Source organism: Mesitornis unicolor, unplaced genomic scaffold, assembly GCF_000695765.1.
Source record: "Mesitornis unicolor isolate BGI_N332 unplaced genomic scaffold, ASM69576v1 scaffold7816, whole genome shotgun sequence".
Lineage (NCBI taxonomy): Eukaryota > Metazoa > Chordata > Aves > Mesitornithiformes > Mesitornithidae > Mesitornis > Mesitornis unicolor.
In genome coordinates, this window is record NW_010191647.1 from 35,432 (window position 1) to 46,428 (window position 10,997).

A 10,997-nucleotide genomic window follows, 5' to 3' on the forward strand; every position below is an offset into this window, starting at 1 on the left:
GGAAAGGGGACAACATCAAGACACCACACAAAGCCAATGAGACAGATGAGGATGATATTGAAGGGTAAGGATCTGCAAGGCCAACTTCACACAGACTTTCTTGGGAATTACTTTTCCCATCTCTTTACTTTGGATCTTACAATGAAGACATCAGCCCGCCACATCAGACTGACAGCCCCTCTAATACCCATAACTACCTTGTCATACCCCTTGAAATCGGGGGGGTCCAATAAGTGACTTTTCAGGGAGAGAACACGTGGCAGATATCTGGTGCAAACCCAGTTCATATCAAGTACAGACCAGTCATTTCTGCCTGGTCAGACCATCTGCTGGTTGTTGAATTCCCCACACCAACACCAGCCCGATGTCAACCAACTCGATGTCCCCACTGCCTAACTTGTGCTCCTGTTGGTGTTTGGATGGGAAGATGATGAGATGGGTCCTCACCATCCACTTCCAGGGCAGAGCAGGGAGGTCTGGATGAGGTTTCCCAGGCTGCATGGGTGGGTAGGGCTCTGCGACTCCTCTAAAAGCTCATGAAAGAAAAGTCAGAAGAGTTTAAAACTTAGTTCCAGCTCCAAAATGTTTCAGGTTGATTAAATATCTCCAAATGCAACCACAAGCTTTCGAATCTACCTCTCAGCCTCTCACCACGTAGTAAGAAAAACAGACTAGTAGCAAAATACCAGTGCAGCTTTCTTGATTTACTGGAAATGAGTGGGCTGGAGGCACCATCTGAACTGTTTTGGGTCACTGTTCCATGCTGTAGTGATAATATTATCCCACTTTCTCATGGACAATTCCAGCAGTTCCTCTAGAAATTGTTTTGTTCACAGCATCCCCCATGGCTCTCATTGCTTCCTCCAGAAGAGGAAAGCCAAATACACCAAGAAAAGCCATTTGATGGAGTTCAAGCCTCCTCCAGAAATACTCACCCCAGCTCCTCTTGTGCCCTGATAAAGAAAACAGGCTCTTCTAACATCCCATTTGTCTGGCCCGCTTTAGGTGTCTAAATTAGGCTGAGCTTAAATATCCTCTAGACTCCACTGACAATAATTATTATATTCCTTTAGTGAGATGAACCTTCTCCCAGGGGCACCTCAAGAGGCTCTTTTAAGTTTTTGTTTATGAAGCTACCATTCCACACCCCAAAAGAGGAGGATGGACAGAACCAGAACAGCAATACTATGTAGGGCTGCAGAAATGGTGATCTTTTCACCTCTGCAGAGCCCATGCTTTAAAATGAGGGCAACATCTCCCTCCTTGGTAAGCCTTTTCTGATAAACCCCAACCCTCTCTGTTGACATTGCAGGAACCTCCTCCTCCCAGATGGGGTCCCACCGGAGAGGCAGTGGGCTCGTTTCTACATCAAGATCTATCGAGCAGAGGGGCTGCCCCGGATGAATACCAGCATCATGGCCAACGTGAAGAAGGCTCTCATTGGGGAGAACAAGGACTTAGTGGACCCCTACGTGCAGGTGGTCTTTGCAGGGCAGAAGGTGAGCAGGTTACGTGTGGTACCAGGGTGACCCTAGGAGGTAACGTGAGCAGGACTGGACATTGTTCATGTGGCCAGAGAGGGTCTTAGGTCTCCTGGCACATAAATGCTGAGATGCAGGGCAAAGCCACCTTGTCTTCCATGTTTCACCTTTCTTGTGGAGACTATGGAGAGTTTGCAGCTCTTTCCAGTTGAGGAAAGGAGCTTGTGACTTGAGAATCATAAGACAGAATAAGTGTTTCAGTGGTTATTAGCAAGTGAGAAGTTCAGGTTGTGAGGGATGGCTTGGGAGCTCAAACCCTTGTTGAACACCTATCTCCTCCCGCTCGGCAGGGGAAGACATCCATACAGAAAAGCAGCTATGAGCCTCTCTGGAACGAGCAAATAGTTTTCACAGAAATGTTTCCCCCGTTGTGCAAGCGGATAAAGATCCAGATCCGAGACTCGGACAAAGTCAACGATGTGGCCATTGGTACCCACTTCATTGATTTGCGGAAGATCTCTAACGAAGGAGACAAAGGTAAAGCTAAGGTGGGGGGCAGACTGAGCTACCTTCTTCATGGTAGAGCCATCCCTTTGGCAAGGAGTCAGCAAAATAGCCTAGGCTCCTTCCCCACCTCTAGAAGGGTTAGGGTGGGGATAGCCACCAATTTCTCACCCCTGGAGATAGCTGGTTCTTGGTGCTCAGCTGGAGAGACTTTGATGCACTGTAGTGGTCTCCTGAGGTCACTGGACACGTGCTCTTTGAATTCAAGCCTTGTCCCAAGCCTTCAGTCTACCACTTGAAAGCAAAACCACCCAAGAACAAAAAATCCACTGCCATGTATGGATGAATATGTGACAGGCTCCCCCATTCACGCACACATGAACGCACCAGCATCTGTAGGCAGGACCAATGTGAAACCAAAGATGGCTCTAGAAAGGGGAGTAATAAGGGGATTATTTTTTCTTGGTAGCTTGCCCAATGTGTGGTTGCCATCGTTCATTTCCATGCCCACATGCATGCATATTCAAGTGTGTATGCAGATCACACCAATCCAAGAGCGAGTTTGTATCCTGAGGCAAAGACCTGCCCTCCTCCTTGCACATCCCCTTCCTTACATGCATGCCCCTTCTGCTGCAGGCTTCCTGCCCACCTTCGGCCCTGCGTGGGTGAACATGTACGGCTCCACACGCAACTACACCCTGATGGACGAGCACCAAGAGCTGAACGAGGGTCTGGGTGAAGGTGTCTCCTTCCGGGCCAGGCTTTTGATGAGCCTTGCCGTGGAGATCTTGGACACCAGCAACCCGGAGATCAACAGCTCCACCGAGGTGCAAGTCGAGCAGGCCACATCCGTTGCTGATGTAAGTCACCCCTTACTTGATGTCTGCCAGTGGTGAGTCTTGGGTCTCAGGCCTCTTAATTGATTATCTTCGGTCTCACAAACCATGGATTTCATTTAGTGTTGCCCTAAATGTTCTGGATCCCTGAGCACACTTAAAGCAAACCTTGCAAGAATTTCATATTTTAGGATCATTCAAATGCTCACTTCTCTTAGAAATCAGCAGAAGAAAGGACAGAAGAAATACCTGAGTGAGGGAAAATCCTGAACTTTAATATGTTTCTCCAGTTGGGAGTTAGACAAGGACAAAGAGTCATCTTCTGATGTCTCGCTCCTATCCTGAAGATGGGTTTCAGACAGAAGCCAAGAATCTAATCTATTTCCCAACCAATTCTGGCAGGGAGAAACTGGTCAGAGAAACTAAATAGCCATTTCCTGACAGGAAAACCTCCACAAATTTAGTCCTGATGTGTAAAGACCACAAGGCTGCAGCCTGTGCTCTGCATAAACAGATACATCCAGGCTTGTCCTACCTGAGGATGCCCACATATGTCAATCCATATGGTCCAAGGGTGTGAAGTAGAAATGGAGAAGTCTAATGGCAGGGCATCGTCTATATGAAAGTTCTCCTTCAGAAGTAAAGTGGCCTCAATTCATTTCCATGGAAAATGAAGCCACCTGGGAATAGAGCCACCCCAGTCCAGCAATTGGATCCAGGCAGATAGTTCAGTGTGGTTTGAGTAATTCAATTTATGACTGAACACATTGTTCAGTCATAAATTGTTCACATTTCTGAATGTCCCTTAGACAGTCTCTCACGTGCAAGGAATGACTGATCTCACTTAAGCTAATACTTCTAAAAATTAGACCGAAATCTTTAATTAAATTCTGCAGTGAGCCTAGAGTTGGCTCAGGGTAGGGGAGAGGAAACTCTCGTAGTCTCCTTAATGAATCATAGAATCATTAAGATTGGAAAAGACCTCTGAGATCATTAAGTCCAACTGTCAACCCATCACCATGCTCACTAAACGATGTCTTAAAGTGCCATATCTCCCCGACTTTGAACCCCTCCAGGGATGGGGACTCCACCACTGCCCTGGGCAGCCCCTGCCAGTCCCTCAGAACCCTTCCCATGAAGAAATTTCCCCTCACATCCAACCTCACCCTCCCCTGGCACAACTTGAGGCCATTTCCTCTCGTCCCATCGCTTGTTATGGGGAGTAGGGCCCGGCCCCTCCTTGCTACCCCCTCCTTTCAGGAGCTGCAGAGGGGATAAGGTCTCCACTCACCTTCTATTCTCCAGCTGAACCCCCCAGCTCCCTCAAAAAGCCCATGACAGTGCTCAGAGGTGCCAGGTGATGCATCCCTGTGCCCAAAGGGACCTGCCCTCCTATGTGTCCATCAACCCCAATTTCCATTATTCCTCCTGCAGAACTGCACAGGGAAGATGGAGGAGTTCTTCCTCTTTGGAGCCTTCCTGGAAGCTACCATGATCGACAGAAAGATTGGGGACAAACCCATCAACTTTGAAGTCACAATAGGTTGGTTGGGTCTTTCTGGGAGGGTGGTTTTGAAGCACGCCTGGTGGGGAATGCAAGATCCAAGACTGAGAGCAAGGTTTCTGCCCCATTTTTCATACCAGCGCATGCCAGAGTACACAGGGCTCTCAGTTTAGGGAGAAGGTGATGGCTCCTTCACCAGCACAAGCTGCTTGGGGTCCCAAACCGTGTATTGTGTGCATGCCATGGTGCTGGTCCCTCTCTCACCCTGGCTTTGTGCCTCCTGAGGCTGATGACCAAAAGGAGGGTGCGTGTACCTCCTGGCTCAAGGAGGGGACAGACACCCATCACTGATTTATGGTTCTCATGCATGGTTTCAAAAAGTTGAACTCTGCTGTCCCCAATGGTTCCTGCAGAGAAAACTTCTCCCCGATCTGAATTGAAGCCAAGAGATTGAGCGTGATTGGAGTTACAACCCTATGACTTTATTTCACTTTTTTTTCTTGAGGTAACTATGGGAACCAGATCGATGGCATGACCAAACCCATCCTAAGGAGGAAGAAAGAGGGAGGGGATGGGGATGAGGAAGAGTCCGAGCTGCTCCAGAACTCAAGTGAGGATGAAGGTGATGAGGATGGAGAGCTGGTCTCCGTTTCTTCATCCCAGCCCGTGAAGCCCCTGGTCACAGACAGGTAAGTGTGAAGATGAAGTCAGTGGCATCACATGGCCTGGAGTCATTTGGCCAAAACAGACCTGGGAGCAGCAGTGGGGACTGAATCTCCATGCCCTGTGAAGGGAGATTAGATACCATGTGTAGATTCCTCATTTTAGATACCACAATCTGCCAACTGATCCCCCACCCCGTTCCCTACTGTCCTGAGCACCCCTGTGGATGCTCTGATGTTCAACAAGGACCAAGTTCACCCCCCAGGCTGCCCTACAAAGGACATCCTTCACCCACCTGGCCAGATGTCCACCCAAAACTCATGGCTGTCTGATACATTTAGCGTTCTTCGCCTAAGGCAATTAGGGATGAAGTCAACCAGTGGATTCAAAAATCATTGGTGCCACTGAAAAACAGGTTCACTCCTATATGTGTAAGATTTGTACTTATAGAAAGCCAGTTTAAAAACAGGCTCATCCCTAGGCCTGTTGCCACCCTTGGTGGCACAACCCAGTACTGCACCATCAGGGAGGAGAGGTCTGGGCTTTACATCTGTGCTCTCCATAGCTTCCTGGCATAGAAGGACATCATGGGCATCACATGGAGACAGGCAAAGTCCATCTAGAGATAAGGTTCAGCTTTCAGTAGCAAAGGTAATTCATGCTAAGGCAAGGTGTGTGTCTTCATCACTTGGGCTCTTGGAAGCTAGACAAGGTCACAGTCATGCAGAGAGGAAAGAATGCTGCTGTTACCCTAAAATACAGACAAAATCCAAAGTGGGATTCTTGGTGGGTGCTTTCTGTCCCAAGCAGCTGGATTAGAAAGCCCCAAACTGGACAGGATCAGCAGATGTGTCTTGGGACAAATGGGCTGGGTTTCAGCCACAGCCTGGATTTGAATATAAAGGGCTGGTACTAAGGAAAGCTAATAGGATTTGACCTGATGATATATGCTTACAGTGGATTTTAACCTTGTTATACCAGTAGATAAATGGTAATAGAATTAACAGGTTGACTTAATTCAATCAGGAAATGAAACGCTGAATTGAGGGTATTTGTGCTCCAAATAAAAGTGTCTGCCTGGGGTTTCCTCACTTGTTCATCAGCTCCTTGTCGAGGTGATTAGAGATGAGAAGTGAAGATGTTTTTTGAGCCTATCCCCTGGGCGCTGCCTTTCAAGCCCTCTCCCCACGTCTCCATCCCTTTGGTGCTGGGAGCTTCACGCTCAACCGTGGGGGTCTGCTGACATCTTCTGGCTGGAAGCAGCCTGATGGCTTCCGAAGGATGAGCTGAGGCTGGGTTTTAACTAAGGGTGATCCTGGGTGCAGCAGCCAAGAAGGACGAACCCATTCTTGGCCTCATCCTCCCCTTAACTGTACCGTGACCATTGCCACTCCATCCCACCAGCGATGGAGACGTTTGCTCTCTGCTGGGCTATGGGTGAGGTCATGGGAGCTGCCTTAGCTTCTCTCTGGGTCACCAGGTCTGAGATGGTAAATTTGCAATCCCTGGGCACTGCATCCATGTCTGGCATTGGGACGGGTGCTAGGAGAGATGGAGTCTCTGTTCTTCAGGGTGCAACGCCTGTCCTCCTATGTACCCCTCCTCTCCATCACAGAGAGGTGTGGGACAGGGGCTGTTCCCATCTGGGAGCATTACCACCACGGAGCATCTCTTCTTCCTCTTCTTGCAGGAACTATTTCCATCTGCCATACTTTGAGAAGAAGCCCTGCATCTACATCAAGAGCTGGTGGCAGGACCAGCGCCGCAGATTGTATAATGCCAACATTATGGACAAGATCGCCGACAAGCTGGTCAGTAGAGGAAGGGAGGCAACTTGGGGCATGGGGCTGGCGTGAGGCACATCCAGGCTCCCTATGCACCTCTGCAGCTTGTCACAAAGCAAGAACTCACGTTTTCCAGTGCCAAATGCTCTACAGTTTGAAAGTCCAAATCGTAAAAGCTCACTGAATTTTCTACAGGTCAGATCCAGGTGTCCCCACCAAAGGGAGCAGAAGCAGGGAGGCTTCATCCGCTCTAGACTGTGAAGAGAACCACTTGTGTAGCACAGGCTCCTTCATAGTCTCAACTAATTCCCAAAGAGCCTTTTGATGGCTCCACGTTGACAAGGTCACAAGCAGGATTTGAAAGGAAGTGCCTGGAAGATCATATAGTTATAGGATAGTTTGGGTTGGAAGGGTCTTTAAAACTCATCAAGTCCCAACCTCCTGCCATAAGCAGGGACACCTCCCACCAGATCAGGCTGCTCAAAGTCTCATCCAACCTGGAATGGATGGTCCATCCAAGATGATGTAGATCTTGGCCAATTAGGCTTATGGAGAGCAGTGGGACCATATCCATCACCTAGAGCCAGGTCCCCACAGCCAAATGTGTGCCAGACCTGAGCCCTGAGGCCAGCAGGTCTGGAAAAGCTGCAGATGTCTCCCACTGACGTCACCCACAGCGCTGTTCTATGCAGGTTTAGACCTCAGGGTGGACCTTGCCCCACCATGGGGCTCTGACCCACAGCCCCCTCACCACTTCCCCCATTGATGCCGCAGGAGGAAGGGCTCAATGACGTGCAGGAGATGATCAAGACGGAGAAGCCGCACCCCGAGCGCCGGCTCCGAGGGGTCCTGGAGGAGCTGAGCAGTGGGTGCCTGTGAGTAAAAGATGGGCAAAGGTGTCACACTGCAGAGCCCTGCTCTCTGTGGGGCTGTGGACAAGGTTGTGAGCTTAAGCCCACCTTACCTTATCCCCTGGATGATAGGCAAGTATTTTATCACATTGGCACAATTCAAACACCCAAAGAACCCAAACCATAGACTCACAGATTGGTTTGAGTAGGAAGGGACCTCAAACTCCCTCAGTTCCAACCCCTGCCATGGGCAGGGACACCTCCACCAGCCCAGGCTGCTCCAAGCCCCGGCCAACCTGGCCTTGGGCACTGCCAGGGAGGGAGCACCCCCAGCTTCTCTGGGCAACCTGGGCCAGGGCCTCAACACCCTCATAATGAAGAATTTCTTCTGAAAGCCTCAGTCTTGTGGCCTCCACAGGATGGTACCTAGTTGGCACCTACACCCCATGCATGACACTCAGCATTTGATCCCACTAGGGCATTTGGCCACAATTGTATTGCAAACTGGGGAAAATGAGGGCATTTTCCTCCAGGGATGTGCCCTGCTGCTAGCAGAGATCCAGCCTGACACAGCTTCTTGGGTTGAGCCCGTGGTCTTCCATGGGATTCATTCTGCTGATCTTTTCCACCAGGCGCTTTGTGTCGTTGGCTGACAAGGACCAGCACCACCCTTCCCGCACGAGGCTGGATCGGGAGAGGCTCAAGTCCTGCATGCGGGAGCTGGTAAGTGGGGTTCAGCCAGGAAAAGAGGAGGAGGACTCACAAATGAGGAGTCGATCTTGTCAGTGCAATGAGGAACATTGGTCCATGCTGATTTCCAGTCTTGGTGGATTGAAGGTTTGAGATTTCTGAAAAGAGGAGCTCAAGAGCACTTGGGTATTGCATGGGTCCAAGGTGGCACTTGGGTCCATGCTGCTGCCTCCTCTCCACTACACTCTGCTTTGCCTTGGAAAGAAATCCAGGAGTACAGAGGAGGAGCTGCATCGTTGTCGAGCAGCAGAGGAAACTGGGAAGGAGTAATTTTGGGGAACCCTGCAGAGCACAGCTGCTCCAGGGGTAGATACGGCTGAGGTGTTTGGGGCTGGTAGCCCAGCTCCTTGCAAAGGAGTTGGAGGTGCAAAGATGTACAAAGAGATAATGCAAAGGTGGCTTATCCAGCTGGCACAGACATGGACACTGGCTTCTGTAGCCAGCTGGATCCTACAAAGCAATGAATATAACACAGGAAAGCCTCCACATCCCCTTTTCTGAACAGTCCGGTGCTGAATTACAGCAGGTTCAGTCAAAGGGGAGAAGCTATCCTTAACACCAGGGCTGAAGCCATCCCAAAATGCCCTAAGCACAGCTGACACCCCTCTGTCCTGCGTACCTTCTGCTGGCACAGACATCAGGGACCCTCCCTGCATCACACCAAGGCTGATGGAGGGGTGTCAGAATTACCATTAGCAGGATGCACATGCAGGGATTAAGGCATTTGCCTCCTCACCACCCCTTCCCAAACACAAGGGACCTGCTAGGTATTACTCCATTCTCCATGCTCCATTCTGCTCTTGCTCACACAATGTCCTGGGCTCTCCTTCTTTAACCGCAGGAGAACATGGGGCAGCAAGCCACGAGTCTGCGGTCGCAGGTGAAGAAGAACACCATGAAAGACAAGCTGAAACTGGTGCAAAACTTCCTGCAGAAACTCCGGTTCTTGGCAGATGAGGTGAGTCCCCTCTGCATGGAGACAGGGATGGAGCATGCCAACAGCAGCCTGGGATGGATGGAGACTTCTCTGCAAGCCCTGTAGACAGGAGAGGTCCCCAGTAGCATGGGCAGGCTTTGACTCACCACAGCAGAACATAAGCCAGACTATAAGGTGTTATGGGACTTGTGTGGACAGGGAACCTCTTATATAGCAAGGAAACAAGATATGCCCCTGCCCTATAGTCTCCATGGCCACTGAATGAAGAAAAAAAGGAAAAACTTGTAGTCTTCTAATACAAAAGTAATTTTTTTAAACTAGAAAAATGGTCAATCCCAGTTTCTTTCCTGCTAGGATTCACCCTGCTGAGCTTAGCTTCTGCAGTGGGAGGCTCAAAACCCTTTTAATGTCCCTAACATGACAATAGGAACATCCATCTCCTGTCACAACTGTTGAGTTTGCCTTCAGAAGGTCTCCAGCCCCGCTGGTGCCCCAGTGGTGAGAAAGAGCTGAGACACTGACAGGGCTTTTCGTTGGTGTCTGCAGCCCCAGCACACTATTCCCGACATCTTCATCTGGATGATGAGCAACAACAAGCGCATTGCCTACGCTCGCATCCCTTCCAAGGATATCCTCTACTCCATCGTGGACGAGGAGATGGGCAAGGACTGCGCCAAAGTGAAGACCGTCTTCCTCAAGGTGCCAATTTGTCTTCCCTGGGGGAAGAGGGAGAGGGAGGAAGGATAGACTGAGAGGGTGGCAGATGGATATGAGGGGGGCTTGAATACTAGGCAAAATAGACCCATAGTCTACTGGTAGGGGTGGAAGTTTGCTGCTGGAAGTGTCAGCCACTGATCTTACCCAGTCTGGTAAGTAAGAAATGTCTGGAAGGAGAGAGATATTTGATCCAGCTGGCCACGAAAGAGGATGCTGGCTTAGGAAGAGGAAGACAAGAAGATAATTCAGGAGCCAGAGTAGAGTGATCATCCAAAATGATGAGGCTGGGTCTCTGGTTTTAAGGGGCAGTGGTAGAAGTGATGCACCAGAAGGAGATTTGTCCATCTCTAAAGCCTTCCCTATATCAGGACTCTTCTGTCCTTTGTGCCCAGCTACCTGGGCATCATCCAAAATGATGAGGCTGGGTCTCCGGTTTTAAGGGGCAGTGGTACAAGTGATGCACCAGAAGGAGATCTGTCCATCTCTAAAGCCTTCCCTATATCCATGTAAACTCTTCTGTCCTTTGTGCCCAGCTACCTGGGAAGAGGGGGTTTGGACCTGCTGGCTGGACAGTTCAGGCCAAGATGGAGATGTACTTGTGGCTGGGCCTCAACAAACAGCGCAAAGACTTCTTGAGCGGCCTGCCCTGTGGCTTTGAGGAGAAGAAGACTGCCAGAGGCCAAAACCTGCCATCCTTCCCACCCATCAGCCTTCTCTACACCAGTAAGAACTTCCTAGCTGCACTGGGTCTGGGGATAGGACATGGAGAGGGCAAGGGGAAGCCTGGCTGGACACCCCTTGGACCAAGGGCTTCCAGGTGCTAAGGCAGAAATAATTCCAGTTGTCCCAGTCTGAGGTCTCCCATTGCTCTAATAGGGAGCTGGAGTTTGAAACTGTGCACCTTACCTCATTCATAGCTGTTCTTCTGGAGCAGGATGCTGAGGAAGTCCATATCCATTCAGGACTCATG

General features: G+C 50.0%; 1 protein-coding gene across 1 annotated transcript in view; it reads left to right on the top strand.

Moving 5' to 3' along the window:
* The window catches only part of LOC104542474 (otoferlin-like), a gene marked incomplete at both ends in the record, with an annotated part of 45,490 nt that extends 34,740 nt beyond the window's left edge, over window positions 1–10,750 (top strand). Inside the window, 12 exons of the mRNA XM_010186805.1 lie at window positions 1–64; window positions 1,313–1,499; window positions 1,832–2,018; window positions 2,622–2,845; window positions 4,256–4,364; window positions 4,831–5,014; window positions 6,679–6,799; window positions 7,547–7,647; window positions 8,256–8,346; window positions 9,215–9,331; window positions 9,857–10,009; window positions 10,561–10,750. Coding sequence (XP_010185107.1) covers window positions 1–64; window positions 1,313–1,499; window positions 1,832–2,018; window positions 2,622–2,845; window positions 4,256–4,364; window positions 4,831–5,014; window positions 6,679–6,799; window positions 7,547–7,647; window positions 8,256–8,346; window positions 9,215–9,331; window positions 9,857–10,009; window positions 10,561–10,750 — 1,728 coding nt within the window. The remainder of the gene's footprint in view (window positions 65–1,312; window positions 1,500–1,831; window positions 2,019–2,621; window positions 2,846–4,255; window positions 4,365–4,830; window positions 5,015–6,678; window positions 6,800–7,546; window positions 7,648–8,255; window positions 8,347–9,214; window positions 9,332–9,856; window positions 10,010–10,560) is intronic.
* Window positions 10,751–10,997: the final 247 nt, after the last annotated feature.